This window comes from Staurois parvus, unplaced genomic scaffold, assembly GCF_062004578.1.
Source record: "Staurois parvus isolate SC_StPar_1 unplaced genomic scaffold, SC_StPar_1.0 ptg001255l, whole genome shotgun sequence".
In the NCBI taxonomy this organism is placed as follows: Eukaryota; Metazoa; Chordata; class Amphibia; order Anura; family Ranidae; genus Staurois; species Staurois parvus.
Window position 1 is genome coordinate 205,707 of NW_028319051.1, and position 19,643 is coordinate 225,349.

General features: G+C 43.6%; 1 protein-coding gene across 1 annotated transcript; it reads left to right on the top strand.

The window, feature by feature from the left end:
• The first annotated feature begins 461 nt into the window (after positions 1 to 461).
• LOC149437770 (uncharacterized) lies at positions 462 to 17,341 on the top strand. Its single transcript, XM_089660623.1, has 2 exons — positions 462 to 1,076; positions 15,100 to 17,341. The coding sequence occupies exons 1-2, from the start codon at positions 523 to 525 to the stop codon at positions 15,821 to 15,823; spliced, it is 1,278 nt and encodes a 425-aa protein (XP_089516749.1). The 5' UTR covers positions 462 to 522; the 3' UTR covers positions 15,824 to 17,341.
• The last annotated feature ends 2,302 nt before the right edge of the window (positions 17,342 to 19,643 follow it).

Below are 19,643 nucleotides of genomic sequence, written 5' to 3' on the forward strand. Positions count from 1 at the left end.
GGTCTTTTGGATTATATTATACACAGGCGCATTTAAAATGTGCGGTCGGTGAGTGCGCATTTTTGCTATTTTCCAGTCACCTAATGAGGAGAAGACCTGCACATATTTGGTTTTATTGTCACAAGAAAGACTCTATGAATTTATATTAATTTTATCATATTTCAGCGCTGCACTATATATATGTATAATGCCTTCTATTAAATAAAATGTCCTTAGAAGACAGGAGTAGGTACTGTATTTCAAAGCAGTTGAATGATGCCTGTACTCTGAAATAAATGTGGCTAACTTTGCTGACCTCCTTCTAAAAATTCCAACTGACTTGCTGTCAATACTACAAGGCAAATCTAAGAAAAGGTCCACCCAGGAATCAGAAACTAAAGTAAACTACTTATAAGAAATTATGTGACGTGGTGAACAGGAAAGTGAAACTGTGAGCTTTATAAACCATGTGAGTGTGCAGAGATGTGAAGCTCAGAGCGATCTGTGAACAACTCGAATACTACAGACATAGATTTAGACAACATGTCCCTCAACATTAAGATCATTAATATGACTGAAGATGAGGACACAGCGGCAGTGGAAGCTCATGTACGGGCTTTCGTTCTCTTGGAAGATGCTCTGAAGAAAAAAGACCGGCTGCTGCTGGACAAAGAAATTGAACATGAGAAGAGGCAGGAATTAAATCCCGACTGTCCATTCCTCCACCAACAACTGGTGTTGGATCTCATCCACAAACTAAAGGAGGTCCAACTTCTAAAAGGTGTAGGTTATGAGTACGAGGCTGCCATCTATCCATATCAAGACAGTGTCAATGTTGTCCTCGGCCCATTGTTCTGGAAAAGAAAAGAATACCTGGATCAATGGTCTCGTCCTGGTGTCTTGATCATGTCAGCTAGCCAAATTCTGGGCTACAAGCAAAATATATTGGCCACAAAGGGTGTTGCTACTGTAACCCCCTCTGACATTCATGCTGCTTTTGAAATTTGGATGAACCATAATGGCGTCTACAGAAATGGCATTTATACCTGCTGTGGGGAGGTTGTCCAGGACTCTGTGTGTGAGGAGTCTTCAATGAGGTAAAAAAAAAAGTTCCATGTAAGAGTTACTTCTTTAGATAAGAAATACAATTTTAATGCTTATATTATCCGCTAATGTGCCTATTTACAAAGATGACATGGGCTGTGCTGTGTATAACGCTTTAGCAACTAGGGAGGAACGCTGTGCAATGGCAAATGGCAATGTTTTAAAAAATAACTTCCAGGTTGCTGAGCCAGAACAGTTTGTCCTTCCCTCTATTTTTTTAGCTAAAAAAATGTAAAAAGTTGGAAATTATTATTATTATTATACAGTATTTATAAAGCGCCAACAGTTCACTCAGCGCTGTACATTACAAAGGGAGACAGAACATGCGACAGTACGAAAACAATACAATGTGATACACGAGGGGTTCGAGGGCCCTGCTCTTTGGAGCTTACAATCTAGGAGATGATACATTAGTTCATACAGTCCATGAAAGATTTTATTCTGCAACAACATCCAACACGTCTCGGGTGCTCAACACTTTCCGCTCATCAGGGCTAAAATAAAAAACAATAAAGAAAGAAATATAAAAAAAATATAAAATATAATCTTTTCTTTATCATCTCAGTTTTAGCTCTGATGAAGGGAGATTGTCGAGACCCCGAAACACATTGGCTTTTGCTGCAGAATACAATTTCTTATCGACTGTTCAAACTATTGTGGCGCCCCTATCTTTTAAAATTTTTAGCAAACTCCTCTGAGGGTCCAGTAGGACCTCCAAGCTTGCATACCACATGTAACGTTACAACTAACCAGTACTCCTATAACACAAACAAAAATGACCGCATAGCACCATGGACCCACTTAGAACATGTTTACCAAACTGAACAGTGAATACATTTCCTACAATTTAAAGGATACATATCATAGAAACACATGGAGGCTGACATTCCTCAAAATGCTATCATGCTTATCCCCTGGCTTTATGTTTCAGTCTCTGACCTGGTCTCAGTAAATACTGTATATATAAGGATTAAGGACTTTTTTAAGAATCATCCAATCTATTTCCTGTGAGCTATGGCCTTCATGGACAATGGTCTTCATGGGCAGAGGCTCACAGTACTCCTGGAAAGCACAGTGCTAACATCATTATGTGAGCTCTGTGCTGTCTAGGAGTAAAGACCACCCATGGTGGTTACCAGAGAAGAGGAAATACCCTTGACATCAATGGACTGACAGGTACAAAGGCAGGTATATAGGGATTTTTTAGGCAGTAGAGAGGCTTTGGGAATGAGGGGGGAGCACGGGGATTACGGTTCACAAAAAGTGGAGTTGGGCTTTAAAGTGGTTGTTAACCTTGAAACATGAACAAAGCATATCCCTCTAGAGTGTGTACTTGTCTCAAATAAGAACACATTCTGTCTGCCGCCTCATTCCTCTGCTATCAGCATGAGTCACTGCTGACAAGTTTTCCTGACACCAAGAGAAAAATGGTGACTGGGGAGGGACCTCCAGCAGACGGACAGCCTCAGCTTTGTTCCTGTGAGCTGTGTGAAGGGGGTGTGCCTCTTTCCTCCAATCAGCTCTGAGGTCTCCTCACTGGGCTCTGCAGAGCGTAACTTTATCTTTCTGCAGCCTTTTTTCTGATTTCTCAGATAAGCTTTATAAATTCTGTACTTTGAATTGATGTAGAGAAGAGAAGAGTTCAGATAAACAGGTACAACTTATGTAGGAGAATTTGTTTCATCTCTGTGCATCACCTGAGGCCAGTCACTTCACTAGGTATATGTAAGGCCTCATGCACACAGCGTGTTTTTACTGCCACTTTTATAGGAGTCAGGCGTTTTTTTTTCCTGCTGCCAAATGTCCCTCCAGTTTAGCCTATGCACACATAGACTTTTAGCAGTGTTTAGCGGCAGGAAAAAACACACAGCCTGTGCATCCAGGAGCAGCAGCATTTTGGCAGACAATTGACTCTTGTAAATGTATCTAAACGCGTGTTAATGCTAGGCACGTTACGCACATGAGAGCTAATTAATTTCAATGACCAGAATAATTTATTATTCTAGCCAATGAAATGAATTAACACCCAAGCGCTTGACGCCTGTAAATGCACCAAAATGCTCCAAAAAGACACTTTTACAAGCGTTAGGCGTTCTTTCTGCAAAAACGTTGCTGCCAGGAGATTCAAGGAGAGATTTCAAAACATCCTTTGTGCATGAGGGCTAAGGGTTTACATCCACTTTAAATGGCCCTGAGAGCATTATGGCATCCATGAGACATGAGAAATGAGACTTATGGACACTTAACATTCCTGGGCTGCCCCAATAAGGGACATAAGGCAGTATAGACCTTAAATGGTCCTGTCACATGGAAATGGAAAATATGTAAGCTAAAAACATAAAAGATGGCTGTAATAGGAGTCTTAATACCTTCCCTCCTGGCCCTGGGTGATTCTGATCTTTACCCCCTTGCAGAGCTATGCTGGCCAAAGCATCTTCAGCATCTTACACTTTTGGGTGTATTGGATGCCTCTCTCCCTAGTGTGTGCTGTGGTCCCTTCCACAATGTCAGAACCTTAGTGATGCAGCAGCCAGAAAAATCAGTAATACATTAGAGGGGCTCTAACACTTCCCTACTATATTCATAACAAAATGAAATATTGACTAGTGTTGGGCCCGTTAAAAAAATAATTTAATGAGGTACACAGACAGGGCTGGGACAAGGGGTGGGCAGAAGGGTCGGCCGCCCTGGGCGCAATGGTTTTCTGTAGGGATAGGGGGCGCCATTCTTGTTACAAGGCTGAAAGGAATGGTGACAGTTGGAAGTGATTTTGACAAGCGAGTGACTGAGGGGCGTAGGATCCCCTAAGCTTGCACATCATGAACTGGGAAAGCAGTTTGGCATCTTTGCCTTGGGCGCTGGATGACCTTGTCACGGCACTGCACACATTTTACAATTTACCACATAATGTATTGTGTCAGTGTGTGTAAACACTGCAGGAGACTCTCCACATCATACTGTACTTCCTTATAGAGTGATGTAACAATGAAAAATATTCACTAACGATGTTCTGGTTGTTTCGGTGTCCCGTGACGGGAAGTCCCAACAACCACTTCTCCTCCCTTGGAAAGTCCCTGGGTTAGCAGTATAATTATTTATAGTATGATGGCTGTACCGAAAGTAATGTAAAAGTGGGCATACCTTTTTTCCTTTTTTTATCACTTGATATTAGTTGTTTAAATTTCACATGTTGGTAGAGAATAGCAGACAGCTTTTTTCGTTCAAAATTAAATAAACGAGCGCTGGGTGAATGAATATGTGTAGGATAGCTACTTGCATAAAAGGTGAACGTCTGGGACCTCTTCAAAATATATATAGACATAAATATAGGCAGCGCTAAAAACAACAGTAGTATTAAATAAAAATATTAGCCATATAGATGCATGATTATCGATTAAAAACGTGCCAAGTGTAAATGGTGCTAAATGGCGCTGAGACAAATGATGTGAAACAATGTCCAAGGTGCATTGGTGACAAAGTCAATCTAGCCAATAGTAATAAGGCATGGTGAAAAATCTGTGACTCCTGTGGCTTTGAAAAATGGATGTTGATTGCAGTAACCAGATAGCGCAATCTCTTGCGCATTGGAGTATATTAATACCTACTCCTGTCATCTGGATCTGGAACACTGCAACATGAAGGGTCATCAGGCCAGCAACATCCAGGCAACACATGTCAGAGGAGGATAACCCATCTCCAGGTATACAGTCATCAGCCACCAGGGGGACCATCTGGGGTTTATTTACTAAAGCTGGAGAGTCCAAAATCAGACTCCCTTCTGCATAGAAACCAATCAGCTTCTAACCTCAGCTTGTTCAATGAAGCTTTGGCAATGAAACCTGGAAGCTGATTGGTTTCTAGGCAGAAGTGAGTCTGATTTTGCACTCTCCAGCTTTAGTAAATAAACCCCTATGCGTTCTCATACATCAGGTCAGCAGATATCACCTTAGGAGACGGGGGGCTTGCAGAATAAACAAGCCCAAGAGGGAAGTCTCCAATAGTGTAGTAATTTATTGAGAAATATAATAGATAAAAACAGGTGGATAGACTTACATCAATAATATCCAAGATGGCCACCGGTCGTCCATATGAGCCGTGCGGAATGTGGTCACTGCATAGGGGCACCTCCCTAACGCGTTTCGTGTGAGTACACTTTCTCAAAGGGACTTTTCGTTCAGCCAGTTCAGCTGTTCCTCCATCCATACATCTGAGGTGAATGGGGAGGATTCTTCTCGCTGTGCTATTGCGTTCTGACAGGGGGGAGACTTCCCTGCTGTCAGAATAAACAGAGCAGTGCTTCAGCAGTGGATCGAGCGGCTATTATCCGACAGGGTGGCCGAATAGAAGTTAATCGGTAGAGTAACTTCTGCTCAACTGCAGTGGATACACATAGATGGAAATTAGGCCGATCTCTGCTGAATTGGCCAATTCAATCCATCTATGGCCAACTTAAAGTGGTTGTAAAGGCATGAAGGTAAAAAAAAAACCTTCTGTGTGCAGCAGCCCCCCCCCAATACTTACCTGATCCCCCTCTCAATCCAGCGAAGTGAACAAGAGCAGCGGCTCTCCCAGGAATCTCCCTCCTCATTGGCCATTGGCTCCTGCTACTGTCAATTACAGCCAGTAAGCCAATGAGGAGAGAGCAGGGGGTGGGGCTAAACTGCTGCTCTGTGTGAATGAACAAGCAGAGCAGAAGCTTGGGAGTGAGCCTGCTTGGATGCTCATATAGCAAGCTGCTTGCTATGGGGGCACTCAGCAGGAGGTTGGAGCCAGGCATGACGGTGGGGGACCCAAGAAGAGGATCGGGGCTGCTCTGTGCAAAACCATTACACAGAGCAGGTAAGTATAACACATTTATTATTTTAAAAAATGCCTTTAATATCATTTTAATTCTATAGTAATGCCTTTTCTTTTTTCACTGCAGGTAAATAATAGATTTTGAGCAGTAGCAGAGGTGCCGTCATTGGGATGGATGATTGGAAAATGAAAGCTGAGCTTCATCTCATTTACTAAGCTCTGGAGCAACTGCAGTTGCAAAGTGCATCGTCTATTTGCCTTTAGTAAACCCCACTGAGTTCTTGACAAAGAAAGGGTGCAGGCTCTCCAACATCCACAGAAGGCTACTGAATGTTTACAGACATGACACCATTGATAAGAGCAACATCTTGTCATTGGTGACTCTTGTCAGTGGTATCATCTCTGCAAACATTCTGTAGCCTCCTATGGATGTCGGACAGCTTGCAACCCTCCTTTGTCAATAATACAGTGTTGGTATTTTGCTTCTGCTTCAAATCTAATATTTACTTGCAATGAAAAAGAAGAATCACTATAGAGGAGGAGTTACTCTACCAACATGTGAAATGTGAATGACCTATGTATGTTAATAAAAAGGTTATGCCCACTTTTGCATTACTTTTGGTACAGTTCTTTTACACAGTGGGGAAAATAATTATTTGATCCCCTGCAGATGTTGTACGCTTGCCCACTTACAAATAAATGGTCTATAATTTTTATCATAGGTGTATTTTAAATGATAGAGACAGAATATCAACCAACAATCCAGAAAAAAAACACATAATACAAATGTTACAAATTGAGTTGCAGTTCAGTGAGTAAAAAAAGTATTTGATCCCCAAGCAAAACATGACTTAGTACTTGGTGGAGAAACCCTTGTTGGCAAGCTCAGAGGTAAGACTTGTAGTTTCTTGTAGTTGGTTACCAGGTTTGTACACATCTCAGGAGGGGTTTTGGTTCACTCTTCTTTACAGGTCTTCTCTAAATCCTTAAGGTTTGTTAGGTGTCACTTGACAACTGGAAGTTTCATCTCCCTCCATAAATTTTCTATAGGATTAATGTCTAGAAACTGGCTGGACCACTCCATGACCTTCATGTGCTTCTTCTTCAGCAACTCCTTTGCTGCTTTGGTGGTATGTTTTGGGTCATTGTCATGCAGGAAGACCCATCTATGACCCATCTTCAGTGTTCTGGTTGAGGGAAGAAGGTTCCCATCCAAGATTTTACAACACATGTCCCTGTCCATTGGCCCCTTAATGCAGCAAAGTCGGCCTTACCTTTAACAGAGAAACAGCACCAAAGCATAATGCTTCCACCTCCGTGCTTGACTGTACAGATGGTGTTCTTAGGGCCATAATCCGCATTTTTCTTCCTTCAAACACGGCAAGTCGAGTTAATGCCAAAAAGCTCAATTTTGGTCTTATCTGACCACAGCACTTTCTCTCAATCCTTCTCTGAATCATTTAGATGTTCATTGGCAAACTTCAGACAGGCCTGTACATGTGCTTTCTTGAGGAGGGGGACCTTGCGGCACTGCATGACTTCAATCCATGGTGGCGTATTGTGTTACCAATGGTTTGTTTGGTAACTGGTCCCAACTGCCTTGAGATCATTCACAAGCTCCTACTGTGTAGTTCTATGCTGATCCCTCACTTTTTTCTCATGATCAACTTCACCCCTTGAGGCGAAATCTTGCATGGAGCTCCAGACCGAGGGCGATTGATGGTTATATTGTATTTCTTCCATTTGCAAATAATAGCTCCAACAATTGTCTCCTTCTCAACAAGCGTCTTGCTGATGGTTGTGTAGCCCATTCCAGCCTTGTGCAGGTCTACAATCTTGTGCTTGACATTCTTTGACAGCTCTTTGATCCTGCCCATGATGGTGAGGTTTGAATGGAACAAAGACAGGACAGGTGTCTTTTATACACATAACGAGTCATTCAGAGCACCTTCTTAAATTGACAGGACTAATCTGTGTACCACATGAGCACATAGCCAGTCTGTGGGAGCCAGAATTATTGTTGGTTGGTAGGGGATCAAATACTTATTTTAGTCACTGAAGTGCAACTCAGTTTATAGCATTTGTATCGTGTGTTTTTTCTGGATTTTTGGTTGATATTCTGTCTCTTTCCTATGATAAAAAATATAGACCTTTAATTTCTTTGAAAGTGGCCAAACTAACAAAATTTGCACAGGATCAAATAATTATTTTCTCCACTGTATGCCTGGACTGGGCTGCAGACCTACCGGATTGTGGCATTCAAATATATTGCAAGCTGGAGAATAGCCACACTGGGTTTAAATGATGAGGATTTACAAGACATGACAGGGGTGTAGCTCTTCCAATTCTCTCCATCATTGCCTTGCTGCCTGTGGGACAAACTGTATCTAGTTGAGAGACACAGGCTAGTTTTTCCAGTATTGAGGAGGACATAAGTTGGCTTTAAACCTGTAGAATTTTGTTTGAACATTCAGATATGCAAGTGCCATGTCAATAATTTTTGTAAAAAGTTTTCGTAGAACGAACTTTCTACTTCCGGATTAAATTTGACAAATGCATGCTCACAAGACTAGTTACAATTTTTTCTTGGATAAGTGCAACAATTAGAAGTTTGTTAATTCCCGTTACATTCAACAAATATTTTCCATCCTTGTCCCTTGATTTTGTTTGTTTGCTCAGATTTAAAATCGCTTGTCGAACCGCCCACTTTAAAGTGGTTCTAAAGTCTTAAGGTTTTTTTTTACCTTAATTAATTCTATGCATTAAGGTAAAAAACCTTCTGTGCTGCAGAATCCTCCCAGCCCTTCCTCCCCTTAAACTTACCTGAGCCCGATCCAGCGATGTATATGAGAGCAGCGGCTCTTGCTGCTGACTCCCGCCTCTCTGGGCAGATTGATAGCAGTGGGAGACATTGGCTCCCAATGCTGTCAATCACATGCCTAGCAGAGGGCAGGTCCAAGCCGTCCGGTCTGTGTCAATGCATAAGTGCCCCCGTAGAAAGTGGCTTTCTATTGGGGCACTCCCTGAACAGGAGGAGCCTGGAGCACCGGTGGGGAACCCCAGAAAAGGAGGATCGGGGCTGCTCTGTGCAAAACCATTGCACACAGACAGTAAATATAACAAGTTTATTATTTTAAGAAAAAAGTTGAAGGTTTAATGTTACTTTAACTCTTAGATAAATAAATCAATGAAAAGGACAACTTTCAAACAAATTTCTACAGGTGCAAGGCCAGCTTTATTGTCTAGTGTAGAGTTTGTGGGGACATGTTATATTCCATTCTCTTTTCTAGGCACTGGTTGGTTTTGATATCTTTTTGATGTCACATTTGCTAACTTTTTTCAATGTGTATTTCTAGGGTGTACACCAATATAACATTGAAAAAACCTTAATAAACAGAATGTATATTAAAAAAGTGTATGCCTGGGTAAAAATTAAAAAAAAACTCATGCAGCATCTTTCTGTACAATTCATACACATTTCCCTATGTTGTTTCCTAATAAAGATGCCACAAGTACAGAAAAAATACTTTTATATCCTGCCAAAGATTTGTTGAGCTGCTAATTTCCTGTAGTCAGCTGACAACGCTGGACTGAAATTCCGAGCAGTGTTGTCATCCCTGCCGCATTACAGATCACCTCCTCCTCTCCTCATTTCCATAACAGAGGAGGTGTTCTGTTGTCCACCAGGGAAGAACTCAAGCAAGATTGATAAAACAGCAAACGTCAAATTCCACTGACCATAGTGTATATCTGAGGGCCAATAGTAAATACAGTTGCAAGAAAAAGTATGTGAACCCCTCGGGATTACGTGGAGTTTTGCATGAATTGGGCATAAAATGTGCTCTGAACGTCATCTAAGTCACAACAATAGAAGAACACAGTCTGCTGAACATAATACTACACAAACATTAGATGTTGCCATGGTTTAATTGCACATAACATGTAAACATTCACGCACGGATGTCATTGTACAATAGAGTTCCCGCACGGCCGTCATTGTACAATAGGGATCCCGCTCGGCCGTCACTATACAACAGTTTTCCCGCACGGCCGTCATTGTACAATAGGGTTCCCGCACGGCCCTCATTGTACAACAGGGATCTCGCTCGGCCGTCATTGTACAACAGGGTTCCCGCACGGCCGTCATTGTACAACAGGGTTCCCGCACGGCCCTCGTACAATATGGTTTCCGTATAGCCGTCATTGTACAATAGGGATCCCGCTGGGCCGTCATTGTACAATAGGGATCTCGCTCGGCTGTTGTTGCACAATAGGGATCCCGCCCGGCCTTCATTGTAGAATAGGGATCCCGCTCGACCGTCATTGTACAATAGGAATCCCGCTCGGCCGTCATTGTACAATAGGGATTCTGCACGACCGTCATTGTACAATAGACTTCCCGCACGGACGTCATTGTACAATATGGTTCCCGCACGACCGTCATTGTACAATAGGGATCCCGCTCGGCCGTCACTGTACAACAGTATTCCCGCACGGCCATCATTGTACAACAGGGTTCCCGCACGGCCCTCATTGTACAACAGGGATCCCGCACGGCCCTCATTGTACAATAATGATCCCGTATAGGCCTCATTGTACAATATGGTTCCCGTATAGCCGTCATTGTACAATAGGGATCCCGCTCGGCCATCATTGTATAACAGAGTTCCCGCTTGGCAGTCATTGTACAATAGGGATCCCGCACGGCCGTCATTGTACAATAGGGTTCCCGCACGGCCGTCATTGTACAATAGGGTTCCCGCACGGCCGTCATTGTACAATAGGGTTCCCGCACGGCTGTCATTGTACAATAGGGATCCCGCACGGCCGTCGTTGTACAATAGGGTTCCCGCACGGCCGTCACTGTACAAAAGGGTTCCCGCACGGCCGTCATTGTACAATAGGGTTCCCGAACGGTTGACACTGTACAATAGGGTTCCCGTACGGCCATCATTGTACAATAGGGATCCCACTTTGCCGTCATTGTACAATAAGGATCCTGCTCGGCCGTCATTCTACTGTAGGGATCCCGCTCGGCTGTCATTCTACAATAGGGATCCCGCGCGGCTGTCATTCTATAATAGGGATCCCGCTCGGCCGTCATTTTACAATAGGGATCCCGCTCGTCCGTCATTCTACAATAGGGATACCGCTTTTCTGTCATTCTACAATAGGAATTCCGCTTTGCCGTCATTCTACAACAGGGATCCCGCTTTGCCGTCATTCTACAATAGGGTTCCCGCACGACCGTCACTGTACAACAGGGTTCCCACACGGCCGTCACTGTACAACAGGGTTCCCACACGGCCGTCATCGTACAACAGGGTTCCCGCACGACCGTCATTGTAAAATAGGTATAATGGAACCAATCCAGGCTGCGCTTGGGTACTTCTGTTAGACTACCACTACCCTATCCGAACACCGACAACAGACAACACAGCAATGGCTGTCATTGTACAATAGGGATCCCGCTTGGCCGTCACTGTACAATAGGGATCCCGCTCAGACGTCATTGTACAATAGGGTTCCCGCTCAGCTGTCACTGTACAACAGGGATCCCACTCTGTCGTCATGGTACTACAAGGATCCCGCTCGGCCGTCATTGTACAATAGGGATCCCGCACGACCGTCATTCTACAATAGGGTTCCCGCACGGCAGTCATTGTACAATAGGTGTAACGGAACAAACCCCAGGCTTTGCTTGGGTACTTTGCTTTGCTTGACTACCACTACCCTGTCTGAACACCACAGCAATGGCTGTCATTGTACAATAGGGTTCCCGCACGGACGTCATTCTACAATAGGGTTCCCGCACGGACGTCATTCTACAATAGGGTTCCCGCACGACCGTCATTGTACAATAGGGATCCCGCTCGGCCGTCACTGTACAACAGTTTTCCCGCACGGCCGTCATTGTACAACAGTGTTCCCGCACGGCCGTCATTGTACAACAGGGTTCCCGCACGGCCCTCATTTTACAATAGGGATCCCGCTAGGCCGTGATTGTACAATAGGGATCTCGCTCGGACGTTGTTGCACAATAGGGATCCCGCTCGGCCGTCATTGTAGAATAGGGATCTCGCTCGACCGTCATTGTACAATAGGGATCCCGCTCGGCCGTCATTGTACAATAGGGATCCCACTCGGCCGTCATTGTGAATGTGAACCTTTGAACTTAATAACTGGTTGACCCTCCTTTGGCAGCAATAACCTCAACCAAACGTTTCCTCTAGTTGCAGATCAGACCTGCACAACGATCTGGAGTAATTTTGGACCACTCCTCTTCACAAAACTGTTTCAGTGTAGCAATATTCTTGGGATGTCTGGTGTGAATCGCTCTCTTAAGGTCATGCCACAGCATTTCATTCGGGTTGAGGTCAGGACTCTGACTGGGCCACTCCAGAAGGCGTATTCTGTGCTGTTGCAGCCATTGTTTTGTTGAATTACTTGTATTCTTTGGGTCATTGTCCTGTTGCATCACCCATCCTCTGCGGAGCTTCAGTTGGTGGACAGATGGTCGTACGTTTTCCTGCAAAATGTCTTGATAAACTCTGGAATTCATTTTCCCATCAATGACAACAATCCGTCCAGGCCCTGAGGCAGCAAAGCAGCCCCAAACCATGATGCTCCCTCCGCCATGTTTTACAGTGGGGATGAGGTTTTGATGTTGGTATGCTGTGCCTTTTTTTCTCCACACAAAGTGTTGTGTGTTCTTCCCAAACAACTCAATCTTGGTTTCATCTGTCCACAGTATATTTTGCCAGTAGTGCTGTGGAACATCCAGGTGCTCTTTTGCAAACTTCAAACGTGCTGCAATATTCTTTTTGGACAGCAATGGCTTCCTCCGTGGTGTCCTCCCATGTACTCCATTCTTGTTTAATGTTTTCCTTATTGTAGATGTGTCAACAAAAATGTTAGCATGTGCCAGAGATTTCTGTAGGTCCTTAGCTGACACTCTGGGATTCTTCTTTACCTCATGCAGCATTCTGCTCTGTGCTCTTGCAGTCATTTTTACAGGACGACCACGCCTAGGGAGAGTAACAACAGTGCTAAACTTTCTCCATTTGTAGACAGTCTGTCTTACCATGGACACATGAACATCAAGGCTTTTGGAGATGCTTTTGTAACCCTTTCCAGCTTCATGCAAGTCAACAATTCTTGATCGTAGGTCTTCTGAGAGCTCTTTTCTGCGAGGCATGGTTCACATCAGACAGTGCTTCTTGAAACCAGTAAACCCAAAACATGTGTGTGTTTTTTAAGGGCAGGACAGCTGTCAGCAACACATCCAATATCATCACACTGATTGGAGTCAAGGTTGGCTCACTCCTGGCTCCAATTAGCTCTGGGAGAAGTCATTAAGCTAGGGCCTCACATACTTTTTCCTCCCTGCACTGTGAATGTTTACATGTTATGTGCAATTCAACCATGGCAACATCTAATGTTTGTGTAGTATTATGTTCAGCAGACTGTGTTCTTCTATTGTTGTGACTTAGATGACGTTCAGAGCACATTTTATGCCCAGTTCATGCAAAACTCTACGTAATCCCAAGGGGTTCACATACTTTTTCTTGCAACTGTAAATCAGACCATACATATATTTCTCTGGTTTTAATTCTTTTTGAGTTCTTCCAAATCCTCGCTACATTGTTCTAGGCTCTACAAAAGACGTTGTTGGTGGTGGTGGGGGGATTTGTCAGCATTTTCTGTTTTTCATCTAAGGAGGGGCCCCAGAAGAAATTTAAAATTTCTGTTCATAAAGAATGTAAAATATGAGCAGGGACTTGAGTGGGTAAGTAGTGTTCTGTCTGCAGAGGTCCCCTACTGAGTTAGACCTATAGCTCTGCAATCAGCAAATCTAATGCTCACTGCTGATTGGAGAGGTCAGCCTTTGACTTTGCAGGGGTGTGTTGGACCTCTGCAGAGAAATTACTGTTTACCCACATAGAGCTAGCATCCCACTTTGCAGCATGCTGGTAAGACAAAGGCTTTTCTACTCAGATACCTGACATTATTATTATTATTATACAGTATTTATATAGCGCCAAAGGGTATGCTCAGCGCTGTACAGTAGCAGGGGGACATAACATGAGACAAGACAGTAACAATACAATACACGAGGGGTTCGAGGGCCCTGCTCTTTCGAGCTTACAATCTAGGAGGGAGGGGAAGGTGGCACAGGAGGAGATGGCTGTGGGGGATGGAGTGGTGGGTGGAGTGGAGGAGGTTAGTTGTTAGGTGAGGTCGGGTGTTAGGTGAGGGTGGGGTAGGCTTCCCTGAAGAGGAGGGTTTTCAGGGTGCGCCTGAAGGTGAGGAGGGTAGGTGACATTCTGATGGATTGGGGTAGGGAGTTCCAGAGGATGGGGGAAGTCCTAGAGAGGTCCTGCAATCGGGCGTGGGAGGAGGAGACCAGGGAGCTAGAGAGCAGGAGGTCCTGTGAGGAGCGGAGGGCACGGGTAGGGTAGTATCTGGGTATCAGGTCAGTTATGTAGTTTGGGGCGGCATTGTGAATGGCTTTGTAGGTCAGGGTTAGCAGCTTGAACTTGATGCGTTGGGCAATCGGGAGCCAGTGAAGGGATTGGCAGAGGGGGGAGGCAGATGTGGAGCGCTTGGTGAGGTGGATGAGTCTGGCCGCTGAGTTTAGGATCGACTGGAGTGGGGATAGCGTTCGTTTGGGTAGGCCAGTGAGAAGGGAGTTGCAATAGTCCAGGCGTGACACTTTCTTCCAGTATGAAAGCAATGTAGCTTGGTCAAGGACCTGCCTAGGCTAATCCTTCCCTATGTTAAAAAAAAAAAAAAAAAAAAAAAAAATGGGGTGGAGTTCCATTATAGCTTTCAACCATAGCAAAAGGATGCCAAATCTGACAATTATAAACAGGAGCTTTTATTGTACTAAATTGGCAGCACAGTGGCTAACTGGGTAGCACTTCCACCTAGCAGCACTAGGGTTGTTGGTTTGAATTCCAACCACGGCATTACCTTAGTAGAGCTTGCATGTTCTCCCTGTGCCTGTGTGGTTTTCTTCAACACTCCAAAGACATGCTGGTAGGTAAATAGTTCTAGTATATGTAGGAATGTGAATTAAGAACCTTAGATTGTAAACTCCTTGAGTATTAGGGACTGATGTGTATGTTCAATATACGCAAATGTAAAGCGCTGCATAAATTATTTTTGCGATATTAGAACTTGTAATAAACTAAATGACTTATGTTTTCTCTTTAGCCATTCTTTGCTTCCCTATATGAATGAATCTGATGAGACAGACCTAAAGCAGGCAACTCTGGATATCCTCAGGGACTGCCAAAAGAAATGCCTCCTGGTGGAGTTTACAGAAGAGCCACCAGGTCTACTGGCCTTACCCGAGTTCCCCATCATCACGACAAGTCTGGTGAAAGAGCTCCTAAGTAAGCTTAAAGAAGTCAAATTTAAATGTGACAACAGAGCTGACTGTATCAAGATAGCCTACACAGATCCCAGAACCGGGAACGTCATTTATGTGAGCAAGCTCTTCTGGGAAGAAAAAGATTACCTCTGCTTAGGATCCCGTCCAGGCACAATAATCCTTTGTATGGCACAACTGCTCGGATACCCACATCTTTTTGATGGTGCCACCCAAGACATTACAACAGAAACAACATTGGAACATCAAGAAACCCTAAACAAAAATATTCACAATCATAATAAAGGACCACCTCTTACCTTAAAAAGTTCCACCCCCTCAAACATTGGAGACTCACTGTTCAACAGATCTGAGACCCCTGGTAAATGCAAAAACACAGCAGATACAATTTGTGCTGCATTTGAAATATGGATGAGGCACAAGGGAAACTATGAGGATGGATCATACACTTGTTGTATGGAGACTGCTCGAAACTCGGTGTGCAAAAACTCTGTTATGAGAGCGTGTTTAAATGAACTACATTTATGTTTTATGGATGTTTTGTAGACAAGATAAAGCTAACCTAAAGACCATAAGGCCCCGAATCACATTTTTCATGCTTTTTTTGCGTGTTTTAGTGGCAGCACCATTTATTTTGATTGGGCATCTCTCTAAAACGTGCCAAAGAAGCTCCTGTACCAGTGTTTGGCACTGAGTAACGTGTGTTTGGTGTTGTGTGTTTTGTTGCATGACAATCTCGGCAAAATCACACCATGTTGGAGTGCCATGAAGAAATAATGGTGCTGCAAGCGCTTTGCACGTTTTGCTGCAATTCTGGAATCACGCTATTCTAATTACTATTCCAATACCCTGAAGGCCCCTGTTAAGGTATTAACGGGGCCTCAAGCTTTGGATTAGATAAACCAAACAAGACTTCTGTCATATCAAAGTACGAAGAACTTCATAGAATCCAGTTGACTAGAGGTGCGGCTAGACGACCTTATGAATGGACATCAAACATATCTTTCTGGGGCATTAGAGACCCTCCTGTACTTTCTCCAGAAAGTAAAAGAGTTTCAGCTACTTACAGGTTCGTTCGAGAAAGCTCATCTTCATATCAATTAGAAGGTTCCCTCATCTGTGAAAGGATGATCCATTTAACTACTAGGAACCGATTGTTATAATCAGACTAATTCAGAGGAACAGTACCATAGACTCATCAGACCTGTGAGATACTATAGACCCACCTGACTTTTGAGATACTATAGACCCACCTGACTTTTGAGATACCACAGACCCACCAGGCCTATGAGATCCAGCAAGACCTGTGATACACCATAGACCAACCACAACTGTAGGATACCATAAACTCACCAGATTTGTGATATATATAATAGATCCACCAGACCCATGAGATTTGCATTTCTGTGGTCATCCTTTAAATTTACAGACGGTGTAACAATGTAATTAGGCCAGCTGGTCTCTAGGCCTACCTCTGTACAACAATCACTTTGCACCCCCGATATACTTACTTTTAAGCAAGATTGACTCAGCCTGGTTCCCACAAACCACTCTTCTTCCTGTTTTGCACAGCTCCATGAAGGATGAATCAGTTACTCTGCCTCACACACAGCTGAAAATGCAGAAGGAAGACTGCAGAAGACCATTAACGTAGAACTATGGGAGAATGAAAAAATGCCACATGAAAAAATGCTGTATTCTGTCGCTAGCATTACCACCATTGAGACCACTTGATTTTTCTCTGCTGCCATTTAGTAACTCTCACAGGTCTTGTCCTTCCCCTAAACTGTGATTGGACAGAAGCAGCAAACTGATTAGCTGTCAATGTGTTCCTTGTTGGCACATGAGTGCTGCGGCACAACTGATGGGCACTTATGCTGCCTCTTCCAATCCCAGTCTTGGTTCTGCTGTACAAGGACTACAAAAGGCTGATGCACAATCCAATTTAGGTACTTACACTGCTTGCATTTCAAGAATAAATTTATTGATGCATTAATGATTACAGCACCGCATTCATTTGTGCCTTTTAAATCTGCCTTCATCATTAAACATCTTTAAACAGCAGCAGTTTTTATTTCTTTTGGTAAAAAGGTTGGAACCACATGAATAAAAGGTGCCCATTATGAGCACCCCAAGTAGTGTTACATGGTTTGACCCAACCTCCTGTAAATGCCACTTTGCTGGGCAGCTACGTCTGTGTGTAAATGTGAAGAAAAAAAAAATCAATCAAGGTACATAAGATAAAATATAGTAAATATTATCCCGACTTCTTTTATGTTGTTTCCTCCCTTCGGTCTCTTTGCTATTAAATAAAAGCTGCTTTAGGGGTTCGTTCACACCAGTGCATTGCAGGAAAGTTGTGCAATTGCCTACAAAAATGCACTGCTCCTTTGCAGACATGTGGTACCATTAAGGCTAGGTTCACATATGTAGGTTCACATATGTGCGGATCCGCACAAAAATCCGTGCAGCCGCACCACCCACACAGAAGAATGCGGACCCGTGGGCTGGTGCCATTAATTTCAAAGGTATGCCGCCCGTACTGGAAATTGCAACCGTACTGGGAACCAAGGTTCTTGTGTGGGCTGCGTTTTCAGAAGAAGTGCAAGGACTTGTGTGTCCTGGGGCACGGGAGTCCATTCAAATGAATGGGCTCTCGTGCCCACGCAAAACGCAGCCCGCAGGAATGCGGATATGTGAACCGGGGGTAATTCTTAATGGCACCCCCATGCAACCTGAAAACACGCATACATTTGTCGAAAGGCATGATACTGTGGTACTATGTGGTTTGATGTATCATGCGGGCACTTTTATTGCACTGTCTTGCACATAGGGCAGCTCATTGAAATTAATAGACTGCCCAAAATGGAAAGCACGAAAAAGTACAAAAAAAGCGTGCAAGTTCAGTCGTACCTCCTCATGTGAACCGACCCCTACAGTTTTGCTGGGAATACAATAGCAAATGCTTCTACACAGACGTACCGTGGTCTGGCTTGCAAGCTTGAGTGTGGGTTCAGACTTCACATGCAGCCTCTCTCCTGAGACTCTGCAAGCTGCATTGTGCTTGCCCATCATTTACAGTCAGATTTGTTTGATTCCATTAGTCAATTCAACTGTACACAAAGAAGAAGTGCCCGGACAGGTTCCATCTCCAAGATGCGGAATGGTGCCATCTCCTCTCCATCAACGCTTGGCTTAGATAGGCATACAGTCCTGCCCTAAGTAGGCATGTGTAAGCCGTGTACCGGGGTGGGCTCCCCAGGATACAGTGAAGTCAGGAACGAGGAAAGCAACCCCAACACCAGCTTTTGCCACAACAGAATTTTACTTAGATGTGGCAAATAAACACAACCACAAATGCTGGAAACATACAATAAATTTACATCCACCCAGCCCAAAGGCTGAGACCCTTGTGCTGCACAGCACGGCGCCTCCTGATGGATGAAGGTAGAAAGTGAAGTAATTTACCTACTGGGGGGCACAACTAAGCTGCCACACCTTACCTGTTATTACCCTAAAAGAGCAGGAATCAGTGTATGGGTGTATGGTATGGGCTAGCCTGCGGTGCAGCACAACAGCTTACAATCTTACACAAATCTACAGTATTACCCCTCCCATAACTGGTCCTGTAGCACGTGCCTGAGTATTCCTTCTGAGCAAAACGCCAGTCTGGCTTGAGTTTGTAGGATGTTATCAGCTCTCCAATGTGAAATGTCACTTTAAGTTGTGGAGTCCTTCCAATAATCAGTAACAACACTTGTGGCCTGACACAAACAGAGACCCTAACTAACTAACTATAGAAAAAAACTAAAAAATTCTTCCTGCGCCAAGTGAAACACCCTACTACAGGATCTATCCTGCCGCTGTGCAATGTGGTGAACACAAAATGTGATAAATATAAATAAACAGCGCAAACATAGACCTCTATATCAAATCAATATACAAAGTGCAAACATATATAGAAAATTATATTAATAGTGAAGTCCATCATGGTTAATAGACAACAAAAGTTCAGAAATCTCAAAAAATATTTTGTGCAAAAAATTTTTTTCAAATTCTTCTTCTAATGTAAAGAAAAAACTTCCACCTTCCACCCGTGCAAACCAACATCAAATGCACTCACCAGATTTAGGTGAATGAAACGCCTTTTAGGAATTTATATGGGATCCTAAACCCTCTTTTGTATCCACTCTATAGGAATCCTCACCTTCAGTGTAGGCTCCACCATACAACCGGGGAGAGAAAAATCTCAGATAGTGTAATATTGCAAAATACCATTTAGGAATAAAATCAAGGATTAAGGCCACTCACATTTAAATCACTTTAAAAAGGCATATTTATTAGGACAAGCTTCTTCCAAATGGAC